The sequence below is a fragment of the Sus scrofa genome, chromosome 12, assembly GCF_054392235.1.
Source record: "Sus scrofa isolate SSC_HxYL_T2T_F1_AM1 chromosome 12, Sscrofa_HxYL_maternal_Yorkshire_Landrace_v2.0, whole genome shotgun sequence".
Taxonomy (NCBI): domain Eukaryota; kingdom Metazoa; phylum Chordata; class Mammalia; order Artiodactyla; family Suidae; genus Sus; species Sus scrofa.
Genome location: NC_139394.1, coordinates 50634215 through 50655634, shown reverse-complemented (window position 1 = coordinate 50655634; position 21420 = coordinate 50634215). Strand labels below are relative to the sequence as shown.

Below are 21420 nucleotides of genomic sequence, written 5' to 3'. Positions count from 1 at the left end.
TGATGTATTTATGGTTTTTTTTTTCCCTCATTGAGTCAGGTAGAGTAACTGGAGAGCAGGAGTATAACCATGTTCTGTGTGAAAAAACTACAACATACTGAGAGGTTTGACTTAGGTTGCCCAATGTCAGAGATAGAATTGGGATTCAGATTTCTTAATTTGACATGGGCAACTTCCCTAAGAATATATATTACCTGTAAAAAATAGACAATTATTTGCAGATTAGTGTGAGATTTACTTTGGATTCCTAGCACACACAAAAAATGTAAATTTCAGATAGCATTGAACTGAACTTGCTAAAATAAGAGAACATTATATGGGCTAAAAGCAGAGGCTCCTGGTTTCCTGTAAAGGAGCAAGACCTCAGGATTTTCGTGTCTCTCCAGGCTTGGGAAAGGGGCTGCTACCTTCGAATTCAGGTGTCTGAGTTCTTTCAGAGGGACGCCTCATCTTCCGTCTTCATTAACCAACGACCCTGCACGACTCAAGCTGAAAGATAGTGCGCGTGAGTGGAGCAGAGGCAGTCCTTGCTCTCAGATTGATGTGTGTGCCCAGGAGAGGGCTGCCGTTTGTGAGAGGGGGACAAGCTATGGAACAGAGGCTCCCCCAACCTGCAAGCAGGCCTCGGTTTCAGGGAGCAGTCCCTTCACATTTAGCATAGATTTGTGTGTGTGTGTGTGTGTGTGTGTGTGTGTGTGTTTGCTTTCTCCTGTAGAGAGGATCTGTCCTTCTCACCAGACTGTGTTTGTGTTGCTTTGAGAAGGATAGAGGTTAAGCACAAAACCTGGAGCCAGATGCCTGGGGACACATCCTGGCAGTCCCACCTATTGGCTGTGTAGCCTTGGTCACGGTTTTAAACCTTTCTAAGCCTTGGTTTTCTCATCTGTAAAACGAGGACAATAACTGCACCTCCCTCGCAGGGATGTCGTGAGCACCATGCCGGGCGTATAAGAAGAGCACGACGATCTCAGCTCTCGTTGTGAATGTTTTCTGCAGACGGATGAGGGCAGGAGAACAAGAGCAAAAGGCGCCTTAATCCTTCCCTCTGGAAGAGGGCTGTCTACCTTGCCCGCAGTTCTAGCATGGGGTCTCTAAGAATGTAGGACCCTGGTGTGACTGTTGGGCCACATGGCCAGTTTGCTGCATGGATAACTTGTCATGTGGGTTTAGTTTCAGGAGAGAAAGCAGTGGTGGTGCATAAACCTGGTGCTGAGGAAAACCCATTAGCAATAGCATCACCTCACGTCTGTTGACAGGATGCAGGGAACTGTGCACAGGCTGTGGTGGAATGAACGTCTCTGACCCTCAGAGGAGTTTATACTTACTCACCTGCGACACAAGAAGGAGATTTGAAGAAGGCTGAGATGTGACAGAAGTGGCATTCATGGTGTGCTCCTCAGACTGTAAGATATGGGATAAGTAGACTGAGCAAAGCAAGAGAAGGGACAATTTTTCCAAACAGGCAGATGACAGCAAAAGAGCCAGGGAGAGCCCCTTAGTGGAGAGACAGTAGAAAGACATTGAAGCTGAGGGGCCAGAAGTCATGGGACTGGGTGAGGGCAGGCAGAACATGGTGGTGAATAGTGCTGCAGCAGGCAGCCAGAAAATGAGTCAAGGGAGAGGCTTTGGGGTTGGGCTTTTAAAAGGCAGGTTTTTGGAGTTCCCGTCATGGCGCAGTGGTTAACGAATCCGACTAGGAACCATGAGGTTGCGGGTTCGATCCCAACCCTTGCTCAGTGGGTTAACGATCCGGCGCTGCCGTGAGCTGCGGTGTAGGTTGCAGACACGGCTCGGATCCTGCGTTGCTGTGGCTCTGGCGTAGGCCGGTGGCTACAGCTCCGATATTAGGCCAGTGGCTACAGCTCCATATGCCGTGGGAGCGGCCCAAGAAATAGCAAAAAAAAGACAAAAAAAAAAAGGCAGGTCTTTGGAAACTTGAGAAGCGGTGAGGGTAGAAGCCCAACTGTGCTGTTAAGGCCACAGAAGACATTTTGTACTTGATTCCTTCAGATGCTTGTAGTTGGGGGCGGGGAGGAGGGGAGTTGACCTGGGACAATGGAGGCTGTAAATCTGTCTCTGTTTGGTGTTGTTTTATTGATTATGAGAACAAATACATAGGACACAAACATGAGAGTAAATGCAAAAGGGGATAAGCTACAAGAGTGATGTGAGTGATTGCAACTGGTGAGGCTCCTTCAGGATTCTTCCAGGAGTGAGTAGAGTTTTAGGAAAGATGTTAGGGTTGTGGCTTTTGGGGAAAGGAAGAAGTGGGAGGCCAGCCAAGGGAAGGGAAGCTCTTGACCTCGTGCTTCAGGCAGGCCTAAGGCGTGGCACTAGGAAATAATATGGCCTCCGTTCATGGAGCCTTTTTTTTTTTTTTTTTTTTTTTTTTTTTTAAGACCACATTTGCAGCGTATGGAAGTCTCCAGGCTAGAGGTCAAATCGGAGCTTTAGCTGCTGGCCTACGCGCCACAGCCACAGCAGCACAGATCCGAGCCATGTCTGCGACCCACACCACAGCTCACGGCAACGCCGGATTCTTAACCCACTGAGCGAGGCCAGGGATCAAACCTGCAACCTCATGGTTCCTAGTCAGATTCTTTCCAGCTGTGCCACTATGGGAACTCCCGTCCATGGAGCTTTTGAGGAATGATCACAAAGCAGGCTTTGCCTGAAACAAATAGGAGTAGTGATGTTTGGGGTTAGAGAAAAGTCATTGAGTTTTGGTGAGAAAACACACCCCTGAATGACACCCAAGTTTGTGTTTTCTCCTCCTGTCCCACATCAGAGAACTTGGCAGAATTTTGTGTGATCGCAGACTTGTTGGATGGTGCTCATGGTCCAGGGAAACAGCAAGTCTGACTGGTTGGTGTGTTGCCTTCTCTCCTTAGCCCAGAGGTGGACAGGCGTCTTCTGGACTCTGGCAGAGGCGCTTCCTCAGGAAGTATGCGCTACTGCTGGCTGAACTTTGTTGTGCTTTAATGATTGAAAAAAATAAAACCCACAAACCAAAACAACTCTCTTTCCCAACCACATTTTCCACTCTGCCTTCTTGCCAAGGAAACGGAATCTTCTCCGGCCCTTGTTTTTGAAAGAGGCCACAGGTAATATCCAGCTCTGACAGTTTCCCTTCTCTTACACAGAGGAAGCTGAATATGTCCTCACCACAGAGCCAGACTGCTGTGTTTACTCTGTAGGAAAGGAAGCCTCTCCTCAGATCGCTGTACAGATGTCTGTCTCCTAAATGGTGTTTTCTTTTTTTTTTTTTAAACATCCAGCCCATCCTGTTCTCTGTCCTTCTACATAAATTCTCTTAGACCACATGACATCTCTTTGATTTAAAGAAAATAAATACTTCATAAATGGACCCCTCAAAAATTGGACCCCTGGCTATGGGCATGGGACGTGTGAGCAGATAGAATTGGTTCCAGAGAGGTGCCTGAGCTGGATTACACAGTTATCTGTTGCCAAAGCTGTAACTGACTACCTGCCACTCTCATGCCACTGTATACTCTTTTGAAGGACACTAAGCCCCATGGAAAAGACTGAATTTGGAGTTAAGACCTAGATTTGAGTATAGGCTTTACTTCCTGGCTTTGTGACTTTAAAAAACTCATCCCAGCCCTGCCTGCCTCATAGTGTTGATGTGAGGGTTAGAATCAAAACAAAGATAGGTCAGAGTTCCTGTTGTGGCTCAGTGGATTACAAATCTGACTAGTATCCATAAGGATGCAGGTTCAATCCCTGGCCTCGCTCAGTGGGTTAAGGATCTGGCGTTGCAGTGAGCAGTGGTGTAGGTCAGAGACAAGGCTCAGATCCTACATTGCTGTGACTGTGGTGTAGGCTGGCAGTTGCAGCTCCAATTTGACCCCTAACTTTCATATGCAGTAGGTGTGGCCCTAGAAAGAAAAAAACAAACCAAATAACTGGCATAGTTGATATAAAATTGTATTTTGAAGGCTATGCTCCCTACAGATGTTTGTGTGTATGTTTGTTTTATTTTGCTTTCTAAGGTGCAATTCTTTTAATAAATGATAAAATTTGGAGTTCCTATTGTGGCTCAGTGGATTAAGAACTCAACACAGTGTCCATGCAGATGCGGGCCTCACTCATTGGGTTAGGGATCCGGCATTGCTGCAAGCTGTGGCATAGGCCCCAGCTGCAGCTCAGATCTGATGTGGCTCTGGCTGTGGCTGTGTTAGGCCTCAGCTACAGCTCCAATTCGACCCCTAGCCCAGAACTCTCATGTGCCACAGGATCAGCCCTAAAAAGAAAAAAAATTAAAAATTAAATAAATAAAATTACATTGTTCCAAAAAAAAGTATATAAAGAGCAATCTTCTCCCTGGCTGTCACCTTTTCTACTGCTTTCTCCTCCCCTTTTTCCAGGTTGCTATTTCTTTCTTTCTTTTTCTTTTCTTTTTTTTTTTGTCTTTTGTTGTTTTTGCTATTTCTTGGGCTGCTCCTGCGGCATATGGAGGTTCCCAGGCTAGGGGTTGAATTGGAGCTGTAGCCACCGGCCTACGCCAGAGCCACAGCAACGCTGGATCCGAGCCACGTCTGCAACCTACACCACAGCTCACGGCAACGCCAGATCGTTAACCCACTGAGCAAGGGCAGGGACCAAACCCGCAACCTCATGGTTCCTAGTCGGATTCGTTAACCATTGCGCCACGACGGGAACTCCCTTTCTTTTTTTTTTTTTTTTTTTGTCTTTTTCTAGGGCTGCTCCAGTAGCATATGGAGGTTCCCAGACTAGGGGTCTAATTGGAGCTGTAGCCACCGGCCTACGCCAGAGCCACAGCAACGCGGGATCCAAGCCGTGTCTGTGACCTACAGCACAGCTTAACGGCAATGCCAGATCCTCAACCCACTGAGCAAGGCCAGGGATCGAACCTGCAACCACATGGTTCCTAGTCAGATTCGTTAACCCCTGCGCCACAACGGGAACTCCCCAGGTTACTGTTTCTATTCATTTCTGCATTAGGGCCCCAAAGGTGGCTTTAGTGATCCCCTGCTCTGACTCTCGCTCTCCCTTCACTTAATAGCGTGTTTTGGAGCCCCAGCAATGCATTTTCACAGCAGTACAGCTTCATTATCTTCCATTGCCTGGATGTACCAGTTTAACCAACCAGTTCCCTTACTAGTGGAACTTGGGTTCTTTCCAGGCTTTGGTTATGACAAACGATATTGCAGTGAATTAATCTTGTGCAATGCTTAGAACATTGCCTGACACGTAGTAAGAGCTGAATAAGTATTAGCTGTTACTGTGCATAAATAAATACAGTGTGCATGTGAGTACTGTGTGTCTGTAGGATGAAGTCCCAGAAATGGCATTGCTTAGTGAAGAGGGTAAATGCATGTGAATTTTTTCTAGATTGCTAAATTCCATTCCGTAGGAATTATGTCATTTTGTACAATTGCAGCATACTCTTCTACAAATGTAAGGTGTTAGAGCTTGCTTTAAACAGTGGGTAACCAACAGAAGTGGTTGACAGATTGTTACTACTTAATTACCTGTTGAAATTGTGTGTTTTCTTAGCTGGGCACTAGACTGTGCCAAGGCCTTAGTGAGTGGGGGGGTTTTCATTGATATTGTGTTTCTTATATTTTCTTACCACTTACCCTGTTTCTTTCTTTTTTTTAAATGTAGTAGCAGAAAAATGCTTATAAGCCTAATGAAAAAATTAGAAGCCATAAAGGAAAAGATTGATAAATTTGACTTCATAAAAATAAAAAATTTTAGTAGACTAGAAAAACATTTCATCAACTAAATTAGAAGACAAATTACATAATAGGAAAAAATATTTGCGATTATTATAATACATTAATATAGAGAGCGCTATTACTGATCACTGTGAAAATGGCAAACACACCAGTTAAAATTAGGCAGAGGTCCTAAACAGACTTTTTACAAAAGAAAACTATAAATAAGCAGACAAACAGAGAAGAGTTCAAATTGGACCCAAAAAGAAAGGTGTAATTATATATGCCCAGTTTTGAGAGGTTTTTTGTTTTGTTTTTTGCTGTTTAGGACCTCCACAACTCCTGCAACTTTCTTTTACTTTAAACAGTGGGTAACCAACAGAAGTGGTTGACAGATTGTTACTACTTAATTACCTACTTAATTACCTACTAATTAATGTTCTGTGAAGTGGTTTCTCACAATTTATTAGGAAATTTGAAATATCAGACAAGTGCCAGTGAGGTTTTTGCTTTCCTTTCCGGGAGCTTTTCTTCAGCCTTGAGTTACCAAGCATCAGGTGAAAGATGGACAGTGACTTAAAGAGGCCTCAGTTGTCCAGCTTCCACAGGTCTGTGCTGCCAGACAGATCCATCATAGCAGAACAGATAGTTTGATTTTGTCATACTTTTTTTTTAAATAGGGGGAAAAAATTTTTTTTAACTACAAATAGTTTTTTAGGGAGGTGAAATAATGCATGGAACAAAGCAAAAAAGATATCCAGTTCATAAGTGATAATACACTTATCACCCTAATTTGAAAGACTTAAGTCTGAGAGGCTTAAAACTTAGATCTTTGGTAGGATTTCAGCAAACTTTTTTCTTAGGTTCTTCTTGAATTTAAAGTTCTTTTTTTTAACAGATCCATTCAAAACTCTTCTGTTTCTGGGTGAAGAGTTTTGACTTAACCTGTCCAGAGCTGTATCCACAGACACTGGTTTTCCCTTGATAGACCAATACTGCCCTTTCTCTGAAATACAGAAACATGGCCAGTGTCTTTGAGGGACTGTTCACTTATTTTATTTCTTCCTCATTGCATGTAAACAAGACATTAAAGTTTAAACAAAATTTAATTTCACCTTAGTTCCTAAAGCTGACTTTCTTTATCCATCTGTCTGTTTATTTCCCTAAATGCAGCCTTGGGATCTTTGGAGCAGATTTCTGTTTTCTTTTCTTTTTTCTTGGGGAGTGCTCGTTTCTAGTGGCCAGAGCACATAAGGGCTCAAAGCTGCAGCTTTCTTTAGATCAGAATGGCCACTTTCATCCTGCCGGAGCGGCTGCTTCGCTGTTCCTCTTCACAGCCCTCACTTGGGCTTCAGACATACTGATCCTAATCTTCTCAGTCAAACTCCAGGACAGGCAGTAACAACAGTTAAAGCAGCCGCAACTTCATTATCTACTCAGGGTGCAATTATTTGGCAGCCACAAAGACTGTGAGGTTTTTGTGGGCCCCCAAAGAACTCATATCCTGAAGAGAGAGACTAATCAAGGCAGGTCCTCTTGGCAGGGACACTGAAAGGGTGGATTACAACTGATAGGAGTTTTAATTTGTGAGGACTTGATCTGATCGCCTGCTTTTGGAACAAGATAGGGTAGATGTACTTATTGTCCATTTTCTCTGGGCAGTCTTTGAAGACTCATTTGATTGTGTGATGATAGTATTGTCATAAGGACACAGAACTTTATTACATGGTATCTGCCTCTGTCTTTCACCTGCCTCACTGCCCCGAGCTACTCTAAGGATTTGTTCAGCGGGCATTAGGCTGAGGGCAAGGATGCCTAGTGTCTCAAGTGCTGTAGTATTTCAAAGCCTGGTCTCCTGCCCACCGAAAGCTCCTCTTCAGCAAAGCAGATGCTGGCCCTCTCAGGAAGCACTCACTCAGGATGCAGCCAGAAGTGGTACTGGTCGGCCCTTCAGTGGACCAAGCTTTGGCTGCCGGGACTTTAGTGGCAGTAGGTGACGGTAGGGACCAGGGGCTTTGGAAGAGCGCAGGCTGCAGCGTTGTCTGTGTTCTTCTTCCCTGTATCTGCTGTTGAGAAAGGAGCAGCGGATCAGGAGGCTGCCATCATGAGAGCTTCATCAGGGTCTGACTTGTGCGCTTTCCCCGTGGGTTTCTGGCGAGGGTGGATGTGCGGTGCCAGGTCAGTGCGAGCCGTCTCTGCTGTCAGTGGGACGAGCAGAATCAGGCAGAGCTGAGCTCCCCCACGCAGTTCTTTTCAAGTTAAGTCATGTCTTCTGTCACACCATTTAGCTTATAAAAATAGACTTACTATCATGTTGCCTTTTAATTATTTAAATCAGTCTTGCTTTTTGAGAGCAGTTCTCAGAGAACGGTCTGAGGACCCCTGCCAAGCCCTGGGACCCTTTTTGAGCATCTGCAAGGTCTTCCTGCTCCAACAACGTATCTGTGTGAGGCCAGATGTGCATCATCTGCTTCATCCAGAACAACAGATTGAACACAAAAGCAGATACAGGCACACTCAGCTGTCTTCTCAATTGTAACATAATGCCACTTTCCCAACCAGTTTACTTTGTTTTGGAGTCTGTCATTATTTTTTCCTAAAAATATGTATATTCATGGTTTCTAATTCTTCTTTGTGAATGAATCAATATTTTTAACTTTCTGTTTTAATTTCTAATATGGTAAATACAGTAAATAACCTACATAAACAACTTTTGGGAGCGTCTTCAATAGTTTTAAGTGTACAGGGTTTTTGTTGTTGTTTGTTGGTTTTTTGGTTGTTTTGGCCACACCCGTGGCATACAGAAGTTCCAGGGCCAGGGATGGAACCCACACCACAACAGCCACCCAAACCACAGCAGTGACAACGCCAGATCTTTAACACGCTGCACCACCAGGGAACTCCTCAAGTGTAAAGTCTTTGATCCTGGGGTTAAGAAGTTTGAGAACCAGGGTTCTAGAGGACCACCTTAAGAGAAATAGCTGTATCGCCTCCCTTTTCCTTGGTCTCGTGTGGTGGGAAATGACATGACACAGACCTAGAACTGCGTCAACACTTTGAGGTAAAAACAGCTCGTGTCTAGTATAGGGACGGCACTAGGTAGAAGATGATGATGGAGATGAAGGTTGCTGGTTCCTGGGATTCCTCGGGTGTCTGGGTGCACACATTCCCCGCGTGCAGGTATCCATGTTTGTCCTCTGTTCCCTCCCAGGTCCATTCTTGTTTTAAACACACATGCTTTCATCCCTTGCTTTAATTTTGCTCTTACTTAGCAGCAGCTCAGGTGAAGCATTTTTCCCCCTGTTAAAGTTAGTTGGAGTTATGTTCTTAAAGAGGAATTTGTGTTTTCCTAGTGGAGCCTGAGATGCAGTCTCCCTGATGGGAAGAGGCAGGTTTCTAGGATAAATGCCTGATAACACCACACTTGTCTCAGCTAAGCTCTCAATCGAGAGTGTTAGTTCAGCTCTGCCCCTCTGCAGTCCCACCACTGGAGAGATCCGTAAGTCCCAGGGCCTCCTTAGTGAGGAATACAGGCCGAGCAGGTGTCTCATCTTCGGTTCTGCCTGGTCCTCACTACAGATTTCCTCCTGAGAAAACAAGGACTCACAGTATCATCTGCAAATCAATGACTACCTGGGAATGATGCGCTGGCCCCATCAGCACCTGCCTAGTGGCTTAGCTGGTTACTGTAGGAATTTACGATAGAGAGGAAGAAAGGAAAACAGCCAGTGATGCCGAGAAAGGTGGGTAGAGTAAGAATCAAACTGGTATGCTTGCCCTTCTGACCCTGGAGGTTAATCCCCTAGGTATGGCTGTGTGAACAGCAGACATTTCCACCTGCCTTCTAGGGTCATCGACCCACCTTCAGTGAGGCACCTGGCAGTGCAGTAGCACAGGATCTGGTAGCAGCCTTAGGGCCAAGGCCCAGCTCTGACCTTTCCATGTGACCTGGGCACATCACTTAGTTACTCTGCCCCAGTTTTCTAATTGCTAAAAATACGGTCATGCTGCCCTGTCTGCATCCCAGGATTGAAGACTTTGCTAGACTAAATGAGATCATAGATGGGAAAGCTGAAGAGCAGGTACAAATGTTAGTTTTGTGAAAAGCTTTTTGAACAGTGCCAGTAGGGTTTCTGCTCTTTGCCCTTTGCCCTCTGGACTCATGAGGCTTCTATTCTTTTCTCCAGGTTACCTGTGCATGACAGATGAGTGGTTCTCTGAATATGTCTACGAAGTGGTGGTGGACAAGAAGCATGTCCCCGAAGAGGTGCTAGCTGTACTAGAGCAGGAACCCATTGTCCTGCCAGCCTGGGACCCCATGGGCGCTTTGGCCGAGTGATATTGCCTCCAGCTTTTCCGCCTCCCATGGGACCTGAAGTAGCTACAAAGGACAGATCCAGGGACTGAAGCCAAAGTTACACAGGTGACTGTGTGTTCCCACAGGACACAGTCAGACTCTTGGATTTCTCCTCCAGGAACCTCTTTGGGGAAGTGTGCTTTATGCGGAAACAAAATACTCTTTAAGAAAAAAAGGGAAAGATCAGGTCATACCGTCTACTCTCCTCATCTCCAACAGCTCAGGATCTCTTAGCGTTTCAATCAGATGGCATTGTTTGTCTTAACTCTGTCCGAAAGGTTTGGTTCAGTGTCTGTTTTCATAAGGCGGGAGAGGATGAGCAATTGAGGTGTGTGGAGAGAAAGTGGACCTAGTGTTCCTTGTTCCTAGAGTAGAATAGGGGGAGGGTGCCCTAATCTTGAGCTCTCGAAACTGCATGCTGCCTGACAGTACCACTGTCCCTCCTAGATGGCAGTCTCTGAGGTCAGTGTTTTCAAGGTAATTTTTTGCGCCTCTTGATAGCCCAGGAGTGGGAGGTTGATCGAAACTGACATGATTCCTTCCTGTTGTTCTGAACTGTGGGGAACACAGCTTTACTCGATGCAGGGTTAGGGAGAGGCTTAGAGAAAGTGGGTGAGAGAACAACCAAAACCTTATCATGATCTGCATCATAATCATTAGGGGGAGCTCTCACCAAACAGTTTAACTTCTCCCTCTGGAATTGGGAGTTGGGTGGGCATGAAAAGGAGATATCCGTTCTTTCTGACAACTAGATGGTGCTGAGAAGCTTTTGAATAAAACACTTTGCTAAATGAGAGTAAGTTGGCTTATTTGATCCAAGAAGTGTGTGTTTATTTAGCTGCGAAGGAAAACAACCACATGGCTTGTGTTCTTAAAAGTGAAACCACCAGCAAAATGAGTAAGGGCCTCCCTGCTTTGGCTTCTCCGTGGGATATATGATGCTTCCCAGCCTGTGCTGATCCTCACTGGCTTCTGCACAGGGCTTCCAGGCACCGACTTTAGGAGGGCTTGTGCTCCTTCCATTTAACCATTCTTTCACCAAGATCCAGGGTCACCGCGAGGGTGGGAAGTAAGGCTCTGCTGGGTCCAGCCCTAGAATGGGCTGAAGAGTATTTTACTAAGACTGGGTCTCCCTTTCACTGAAAGCAAATCAGCACAGCACCCTAATCAACGTTTCCATCAAGGCCTGAGTTCCCTACCTTTCAGGCTGTCCACGAATCTTCTCAGTCCTAGCATGGAATATTGTTTGTCACAGCACTATCCAGGATTAATCAGTGTTTACAATATTCTAGTAATCCTGTTCCAAGCAGGAGAAATCCATTTCTAGACACATCATGGTGAAACAAACCCCAGAACAGATCTTAAAAGCTTAAAAGCATCCAGGAAAGAAATACTAGATTGACAGCTGACTTCTCATCAGCAACTATATATGCCAGAAGACTGTGAAGTATATCTTCAAAGTACAATTAGAAATTAACGGTGAACCTAGAGTTCCTTACTGAGTGAAACTTTTTTAAGAAGAAGGGTGAAATAAAAGACATTTTCAGTCAAAAACTGTTGCCCAACCAGAGCAATAGTGATCTAACAGAAGATCTGAAATTCAACAAAGAATGTCAGGTCAAAGAAAGTGATGAAGGGAGTTCCTGAGGTGGCATAGTGGGTTAAGAACCTGACTAGAGCAGCTTGGTCACTCTGGAGGCACAGGTTCAGTCTCCTGCCAGGTTCAGTGGGTTAAAATATCCAGCCCTGCCACAGCTGTGGTGTAGGTCACAGCTATGGCTCAGATTCAGTCCCTAGCCCAGAAACTTCTATGTGCCATGGGTTCAACCATTAAAAAAGAGAAGAAAGAAAGGAGTTCCCGTCATGACTTAGCAGTTAGCGAACCCAGCTAACATCCATGAGAATGTGGGATCCCTGGCCTCGCTCAGTGGGTTAAGGATCCGGCATTGCCATGAGCTGTGGTGTAGGTTGCAGACGTGGCTTGGATCCCATGTTGCTGTGGCTCTGGTGTAGGCCGGCGGCTGCAGCTCCAATTGGACCCCTAGCCTGGGAACCTCCATATGCCGCAGGTACAGCCCTAGAAAAACAGAAAGACAAGAAAATAAAAGAAAGTGATAAAAGAACTGCTGCTGTGACACAGTGGATTCTGATGTCACAGCTCTAGTGTAGGTCGCAGCTGTAGCTTGGATTCAGTCTCTGGCCTGGGAACTTCCATATGCTTCGGGCACAGCCAAAAAAGAAAAAACAGAAAGTGATAAATCTATGTACCATCTAAGTAGGAAGTGGTAGTCTTATAGGATTCAAAAAAAAAGATAAAATCAAAATACATGAAAATAGGTCATTGGGAAGATGAGTGAGATAAACATATTCTAAAGTTCTTATGTTGGGAGTTACCTGGTGGCTCAGGAGATTAAGGATCTGGCATTCACTGCTATGGCTTAGGTTGCTGCAGTGGTACAGGTTCGATCCCTGTGCCAGGAACTTTTGCATGCCAAAAGTAAATTATTTATTTATTTATTATTATTATTATTTTTTTTTTTTTTGGTCTTTTTGTCTTTTCTAGGGCCATTCCCGCGGCATATGGAGATTCCCAGGCTAGGGGTCCAATCGGAGCTGTAGCCGCCGGCCTACACCAGAGCCACAGCAATGCAGGATCCGAGCCGTGTCTGCGATCTACACCACAGCTCACGACAACGCTGGATCCTTAACCCAATGAGTGAGACTAGGGATCAAACCCGCAACCTCATGGTTCCTAGTCAGATTGGTTAACCACTGAGCCATGACAGGAACTCCACAAAAATTTTTTTTAAATATAAACTAAAGTCCTTATGTTATTCAGGAAGAAGATGAGTATATTGATTAACTTCAGGCTTTAATATGTTAATTGTATGTGCTAGAAATTTCTAGATTAACTGCTAAAATAAAACAGGATGTAGTTTCCAATCAAGAATATATCAAAAATAAAGATACGAGAGAGGAAACACAGGACAAATACATTGTCCAAAATAAGACAGAAATAAATCTAACGATTCAATAATTACATTGTCTATAAGTGGTTAAATGTTTCAGAAAAACAAATTGTCAAATGGGATTTTTGAAAGAAGTTAGCTCTAAGTTGATTAGGAGAGATATCAGTAACCTAGGCTTTTAAAGGATAGAAGAGCTATATCAGGCAGATGCTAACCAAAATAAGTCTGATGTAACTGTCTTAATAACCAGTCAACCTGGCCACGCAGACTAATTTTAGGATAAGGTTTTCACAACTATCCTGGAATGATACAGTACAGTAGCCCTAGAAATTGGCTTTGGAACAAAAAGCGTTACTAGAGATAGAAACACAAATATAGAAAAATTTATAAAGTTATAAAGATTCTAAATTAATGTGTACCTAATAACAGCCTTGAAAAAAAATGATGACTACGTGGGTAAAAATAAGTAATCCAATATCATTAATGGAAGATTTTCACACTTCTCAGTTACTGATCAATCAACCAAAAAATCAGGGGAGTATATAAAAGATTTAACCATTTAATATGTTTGATGTAATGGACATCTAGTAACCACCTAGTGTCCTACTACATCTAACAACTGCTCATTCTTTTTTGAGCACACATGGAACTTGTTCAAAAATGAACCACATGCTGAGCAGTAGAGTCAGTCTCAACAAATTTAAATGGATGGCTACCATGCAGACCACACTCAAGCCACAATGCAATGAAGTTAGGAACCAAAAATTAAAAGGTAACTAATAAAGCTATAAAAACTAATAAAGATGATAACTAATGGGAGTTCCCATTGTGGCGCAGCAGAAATGAATGACTAGTATCCATGAGGATTTGGGTTCAGTCCCTGGCCTTGCTCAATGGGTTGGGGATCCAGCATTGCCGTGAGCTGTGGTGGTGGTCACGATGCAGCTCAGATGCAGTGTTGCTGTGGCCATGGCATAGGCCAGCAGCTATAGCTCCTATTCCACCCCCTGGTCTGGGAACTTCCATATGCTGCAGGTTCAGCCCTAAAAAGAAAAAAATAAATAACTAATAACTAAATAAAAGGAAATTTAACCTGAACAATAATAAAAGTACATATCAAAATCAGATACAGGAGTTTCCACTCAGTGGCTCTGTGGGTTAAGAATCTGGCATTGCCGAAGCTGTGGTGTAGGTCACAGCTCAGCTTGGATTAGATCCCTGGTCTGGGAATTTTCATATGCCACAGGGGTGGTGAAGAAAAAAAATTAGATACAGCTAAAATAGTACTACCTAGATTTTATAGCATTAAAATTTTATTAGAATGTAGGAAAGGCTAAAAATTGAGCTTAGCATCTATTTCAAGAAATAAGTACCAAATAAACCTGGAGAAAGTAGAAGGATATAGGAAAGATGAGTGCAGAAATTAAACACAGGAGCAGGGGATTCTTCAAAAGTGGTTCTTCAAAAAAAAAAAAAAAAAAAAGCAGCAGCAAATTAACAGATATTTGACAAGGCTGGTCCCCAAGAAAGTATATACCCACAGGCAAAAGAAATTGAAAGGAGGGTATTATTATACTGAAGTTGAGAAACACAAGATACCCGTAAATTTATCAAAAGTGACAGTAAAGGAGTTTGTTTGGAAGACATAGATCCCCAAGCCCCAGGAGGAAGGGAAAGAAGAAACAAACTGGAAAGCAGATGGAGGCATTGAAAAATTTAGCAGAACTGAAAAAAAATTGAATCCTAAGCCAGCAGTGGAAACAGCTGATGATAAGCAAACCAATTTTTCATGGCATAACCCCCGAAAGGGTCAGACGCTGGAGCACCAGAGAGCCTTACTCTGGGGATTGGGAGTAAAAAGAGCCTTACTGAAAGGTTAAATATCTGTTAAATTCCCTCCCTGCTTTGGGTAGCTGGGTGACTGCCTCTCCCCCTCTCAACAGCAGCCAATTCAAGATTTATTCTCTCGAGAGGAAAATAGTTTAATGGCCTGAAGGTCAGAAACTGAGCTGAAGGTGAAAATGCCTTAAAGGAGCTATGTGAGCATTTGCATCTTGAATGTTCTCAGGCATACTGGGCTCCTAGGGCCCTAGTGCACAGGAGATTGGAAGTGTTCTCTGGGGAGCCTGATTAGCTTAAGAGGAAATAAATTTTTTTGTTGTTTGTCTTTTGTCATTTTAGGGCCCCATTCAAGGCATATTGAGGTTCCCAGGCCAGGGGTCTAATCAGGGCTGTTGTTGCTGGCCTATACCACAGCCACAGCAACGTAGGATCCAAGCCATGTCTGCGACCTACACCACAGCTCATGGCAACAGATCCTTAACCCACTGAAGGAGGCCAGGGATCAAACCTGCAACCTCATGGTTCCTAGTCGGGTTCGTTTTCGCTGTGCCACGATGGGAACTCCAAGAGGAAATAATTCTTTAAGGAAATAACTTTACTCTTTTATGAGGCCGACATAACCGTGACAAAGAAAAAAATACATGCAAATCTCCCCCATAAACAGATAGAAAATTCCTAACTATCACAAACCAGATCCAACAATATATAAAAGAGATAATGTTCGTATTCCAATATTTAATAAAAGCTATTTTCCAAATAAAACCGGGGTCCTGTGGAGAGAAAGAATGGCGAGAAGGTCTTCTCTGCTGAAGATGAGAGTACATGGGCCAACGTTTAAGGCAGACTTCTGAACTGGAAGAACTTGCTAACATTTGGGCGCTGGTAAGCTCAGAAGTGAGAAGATGGGAGCTGTCTTTCCCTGTAACTCTCTGAATGATACGCTCACCTCCGGAAGTTCCTCGCCAGCCCCGGGATTCCTCTTGAGACACGTGGAGTCATGCTGACCCTACACATCCAAGAAGCCGGGACCTGATAGCCATTCCTCTAGGATGTGGTTGTGGATCCGTCTACATGCTCTGGCTTGTTCATAGAGAGGAGATGAATTCTCATTTGCTGCTGGCAGCACACAGGCACCTGCCTTTTAATTCCCACTTCTCTGGCCATGTGGCGGGGGTGAGCATCCTTGCTGGCTATGACCATAGTCACTGGCCGTAAGTTGGAATTTTTTCTTTTAAGTAATAACAGATGAGCATTCTTACCATGTGGCGGGGGTGAGCATCCTTGCTGGCTATGACCATAGTCACTGGCCGTAAGTTGGAATTTTTTCTTTTAAGTAATAACAGATGAGCATTCTTTTTTTTTTTTTTTTTTTTTTTTTTTTGCCTTTTCTGGGGCCGCTCCTGCAGCATATGGAGGTTCCCAGGCTAGGGGTCTAATCGGAGCTATAGCCGCCGGCCTACACCACAGCCAAAGCAACACCAGCCAAATCCAAGCCGCGTCTGCAACCTATACCACAGCTCACGGCAACACCGGATCCCTAACCCACTGAGCAAGGCCAGGGATCGAACCCACAACCTCATGGTTCCTAGTCGGATTCGTTAACCACTCAGCCACAACAGGAACTCCTAGATGAGCATTCTTATAATTAGGACAACTTGTTCAGAACCAGTGTTGCCTCGTGAAGATGACTCTTCCTCCTTGGGGTCTGCGACACAATTTAATGGAAAACGAGGTATAACTCGGCTAGAGTTGTGTTGTTTTGTTTTGCTTGTCAAAATCCACAGTAGGGAAACGGGGGGAAACGGGGGGCGGGGAGGGGGGTGTCCAGTGCAGAGCAGTTGCAGTTCCTTGGGAACAGTATTGTGTGAAGGTGGGATTTCTGCACTCCTCTGTCAGTACAGTTTGAATACACCTTTTCTGTCTCTCTGGCTTACTCCTCTAGAAAAACTGGTAGCTCCTTTTGAGGTGGATGGAGTGGGCTCTGGAACCCTCGCTCAGGCTATCCTATGACAGCGTTCTATTTTAAATGACCTGCTTTGCAGAAGAATCGAGCCACTGAGGTAGGGTGGGGACAGGGTGGAAAGTACCAGAATATGCTTGACTTAAATTGTGGCCTCCTTGCATCTCACCAGGGAGGGCCCTTAATAGGTCATCTTGTCCAAACGTCTCCAAGATGGTTAAGGGGTCCTTTTGGTTGGACCCATTCTACTTGGACATGTCCAGTGACAGTCTCCTCCCTCGTGGCCCCTGCCCACTTCTGCAGACTCAGTTTCCTCATGTCCCTTCTTGTTCCCTCTGCTCCAGCCAACGGCCCTCCTCCCACTTTGTCCCTCAAATACACCGAGCTCATTCCTGCCGCCTTGCCAGTCTCTCTTCCTAAAGCTCATCCCTCAGCCTAGAGGCTGGTTTCTTATGATTCAGGTCATGGTTTGAATGTCGAGGCCTCCTGGTCACCTTATCTAAGTAGACAGCTGCCCCCTCCCCACTGCTTCTGTCATCTGTCACTCTCTCTCCTGTGACTGGAGTCTATTTCCTTCACTTCTATCCCTTTCTAAAATTCCAATTATTTCTATGCTTATGTCAGTTTTCCCCAAAGTCAATACTCCCTGTCAGCTCCCCAAGTGCAGGGGCTTTGTCTTGTCACCCTGTATTCACAAGCCTGGCTCGTGGGAAGTGTGGTCGACTGACTGATTGAAAACACCCTATATTCTGACAGCGATACTCAATTAAAAGTTTATATATAGATCCAAAGTGGGCTTTCCTATAACTTGCTCAATAGGGACAAGTAGAATGAGAACAAAGCCCCCATGGATTTCATATCTCAGTGGGTAACGGAAAGGTCAGGATTTCATGGTGACGGGCATAAGGAGAGTAAAGAGGGAGGGGGAACCCTCAGAGGTTTACTCTTCACTGCTTGCAGGCTTTTCGCTTCAAATCAGCCCAGCAGCTTAACAACCAAAGCGCCCTGGACTCAGACAGATTGGCTGTGCCACTAGGAGCTGTGTGAGCAGAGACAAGTTACTGAACCTCTCTGAGCCTCAGTCTCCTTATCATCTTTATTGAAAATCTTTTTTTTTTTTTTTTTTGCCTTTTTAGGGTGGCACCCGTGGCATATGGAGGTTCCCAGGCTAGGGGTCAAATCAGAGCTACAGCTGCCGGCCACAGCCACAGCCACAGCAACTTGGGATCTGAGCTGTGTCTGCTACCTACACTACAGCTCCAGTCAATGCCAGATCCTTAATCCACTGAGCAAGGCAAGGGGTCAAACCCATGTTCTCATGGATACTAGTAGGGTTTGTTACCGCTGAGTCACTATGGGAACTCCAAAAATCATTTTGCAATGTATTAAATATGAAAAGTCACAGCTTGAAGGAGAAAAACGAATTGATTTTTAATAACACCTACAGCAAAATACAGCCAAAGGGAGTTCCTGTCATGGTGCAATGGAAACAAATCTGACTAGGAACCATGAGGTTGCAGGTTCGATCCCTGGCCTTGCTCAGTGGGTTAAGGATCTGGCATTGCCGTAAACTGTGGTGTAGGTTGCAGACACTTCTCGGATCTCACGTTGCTGTAGCTGTGGTGTAGGCTGGCAGCTGTAGCTCCAACTGGACCCCTAGTCTGGGAACCTCCATCTGCTGTGAGTATGGTCCTAAAAAGCACCCCCCCCCAAAAAAAAAAAAAAAAAAGCCAAGGAGTTCTCATCATGGTGCAGCAGAAACGAATCCAACTAGGAACCATGAGGTTGCAGGTCAGATCCCTGGCCTTGCTCAGTGGGTTAAGGATCTGGCATTGCCATGAGCTGGGGTGTAGGTCGAAGACACGGCGTGGATCTGGCGTAGGCCAGCAACTACAGCTCCAATTAGACCCCTAGCTTGGGAACCTTCATATGCCATGATTGCAGCCCTAAAAAGCCAAAAACAAACCAACCAAAACACCAGAGGTTGAAAAGATTACATATTAACCATGTGGTAGGAAGAAAACAAAAGATGATGCAGATAATGTGCCTAGTAGATAGATGCTCAATAAATGGGAGTTTGGAGTTCCCTGGTGGCCTAGTGGTTAAAGATCTGCCATTGTCACTATCAACATCTTAATACATGTTCTCATTCTTTAATAGGCATGTAAATCTTCTTTTATCAAAATGGGATTAACATGTTTAAATGAAATAAGTATTAAGAATTTTATTAACATGTATAGATATATAATGCTTTTATTGTCCTTAGTATAGCATTTCATTGTAAAGATTCACAGTAATTACATTAAACTGGACTCAGCTGATGAACATTTAAATTGCCTCCAAGTTTCCCCTCTTAAGCAGCACCACAATAAACTCTCTAATGCATATTAAAAAAAAAAAAAAAAAAGATCTGCCATTGTCACTACAGTGGCTTGGGTTTGATTCCCAAAAAAAAGAATTTAAAATCATTTTTTTTTTTTTTTGTCTTTTTGCCATTTCTTGGGCCGCTCCCGCGGCATATGGAGGTTCCCAGGCTAGGGGTCGAATTGGAGCTATAGCCTCCAGCCTACACCAGAGCCACAGCAACGCGGGATCCGAGCTGCGTCTGCAACCTACACCACAGCTCACAGCAACGCCGGATCCTTAACCCACTGAGCAAGGGCAGGGACCGAACCCGCAACCTCATGGTTCCTAGTCAGATTCGTTAACCACTGCGCCACAACAGGAACTCCAAATAAAAAATATTTTTAAAAAATAATAAATAAATCAATAAATGGGAGCTTTGGGTCAGAAGCAGGCTCACAGAGCTTCTCCAATGTGCCCATCGTTGTGCGAGGCCCTCTGGGGGTTAAAGCAATTCCATGCTCTCCAGAAGTGTATCGTTTAGTTGGGAAAATAAGATGTGTATACATGAGCCAGTTGCAGAAAGCAGATGACTTTGCATGAGTGACGTTTTCTAGCCACTATCATAATGGTTATGAAAAGACTTGAAGCTGGAGAAGGAAAAGAAAAGCTGACTGGTTTTAAACTAACTTCTAACCGCAGTGACCACAGACATCAAGGATGAGGGTGATCAGTTTTCCAAGAAGAGACTAAGGGAAAACGTCTCTCTATGCAGAGGCCTGGGTTATCTTGAAGTTCCTGGAGGGGAAGAAGAGCCAAAGAGAGGGTGAGTGTTTTGTAATCTTGAGCAGACAAAGGAAGCTTGGGAGTGGGACAGAGGAGAGAGGAGTGACTTCAGGGGTGAAGCCAAGGACTTTGTTCTAAAAAGAATTCTATCCCTCCTGAGCCTGAGCAAAGCACTAGACGTCACCTCTTGGCTCACAGCATCCTTGTTAGTAAATTAGAAAAAATATTTGCCTTCTTCCTAAGGGAACAAAAAAAATTACAGTGGTGCCAAGTAATTTGGCCCCGGGTAGGAAGTAAACTTGTCTACACTCCATGAAGTGGAGCTGCAGGCCAATCCTCTGGGCTTCTCCCCCATGTTGCCATAAGCTTAGGGCCCCTAGAATGTTCTCCTGTGTTCTTTCTTTCCCGTCTCTTTTTTCCTTTCGTTCTTCCTTTCTTTATAATTTTCTAAATTTTTAGAAATACTGCTTTTCTGAACAAGTTTTATAAAAGTACTACCTACACACAGCAAATATTTAAGGAGTACAGAAGGGATTACAGTGCAAAGCAGGGTTCCCTTCTACCCTTAATGTCCTTTCTCTCCGAGACACTTCGGATTCCCAGTTTCTTCTCCGAACTTAGAGCGATTTCAATGCACAGAGAAACACCACTTCACTCCTTTCACCACTGGGTGGTTCTCTGTTGTAGGCTATGCCACAGGTTACTCACCAGTCCCAAGGGCACTTTAAGAGTAAAAGGCATTGCCCTAGCCATTCACTGCCCATCCGCGTTCACGAGGCCTGCAGTGTGCTGGGTGGCGAGGTGTGGAGAGAGACAGAGCCCCTTCCCTTGGGAACGCAGAGCTGTGGGGAGGAAGTGGGCGTTGAGGAGCAATCCAAGGGCTGTAACGGGGAGGCCCGCCCTGGAACTTGGTGCTTCTCCCGGCTTCCACCTCTCCGTCAAAGTGGAAGGTGAAACCAGCTGCCCTCCAGAACCAGCTGAGGTGTTCACAGTCAGGGGACAGAATTTTGTAGGACGGAAGTAAAACCAAAAACCTTGGTTGAGGGCTTTCCGTTGTGGCTCCATGAGTTAAGAACCAGACATTGTGTCCCTGAGGATGTGGGTTCGATCCCTGGCCTCACTCAGTGGCGTTGCTATGAGCTGTGGTGTAGGCAGCCAGAGGTGCAACTCTGATATGACCCCTAGCCTGAAACTTCCATATGCCACGGGCGCAGCCCTAAAAAGAAAACAATAACGACAAAAACAGGAGTTCCTGTCGTGGCTCAACAGAAATGCATCTGACTAGGACCCATGAGAATGCAGGTTCGATCCCTGGCCTTGCTTAGTGGGTTAAGGATCCAGTGTTGCCTTGAGCTGTGGTGTAAGTCGCAGACTCAGCTCAGATCCCGAGTTGCTGTGGCTGTGGCTGTGGCCCGCAGCTACAGCTCCGATTCCACCCCTAGCTGGGCAATCTCCATA

The 21420-nt window shown here is 44.8% G+C and overlaps 1 protein-coding gene across 1 annotated transcript in view; it reads left to right on the top strand.

Annotated features, from left to right (window-relative positions):
• BLMH (bleomycin hydrolase) overlaps nucleotides 1-10858 on the top strand; it is a 50867-nt gene extending 40009 nt beyond the window's left edge. Inside the window, exon 12 of the mRNA XM_021067523.2 lies at nucleotides 9893-10858. Within this exon, the coding sequence (XP_020923182.2) occupies nucleotides 9893-10044 (152 nt within the window). The 3' untranslated portion in view covers nucleotides 10045-10858. The remainder of the gene's footprint in view (nucleotides 1-9892) is intronic.
• Nucleotides 10859-21420: the final 10562 nt, after the last annotated feature.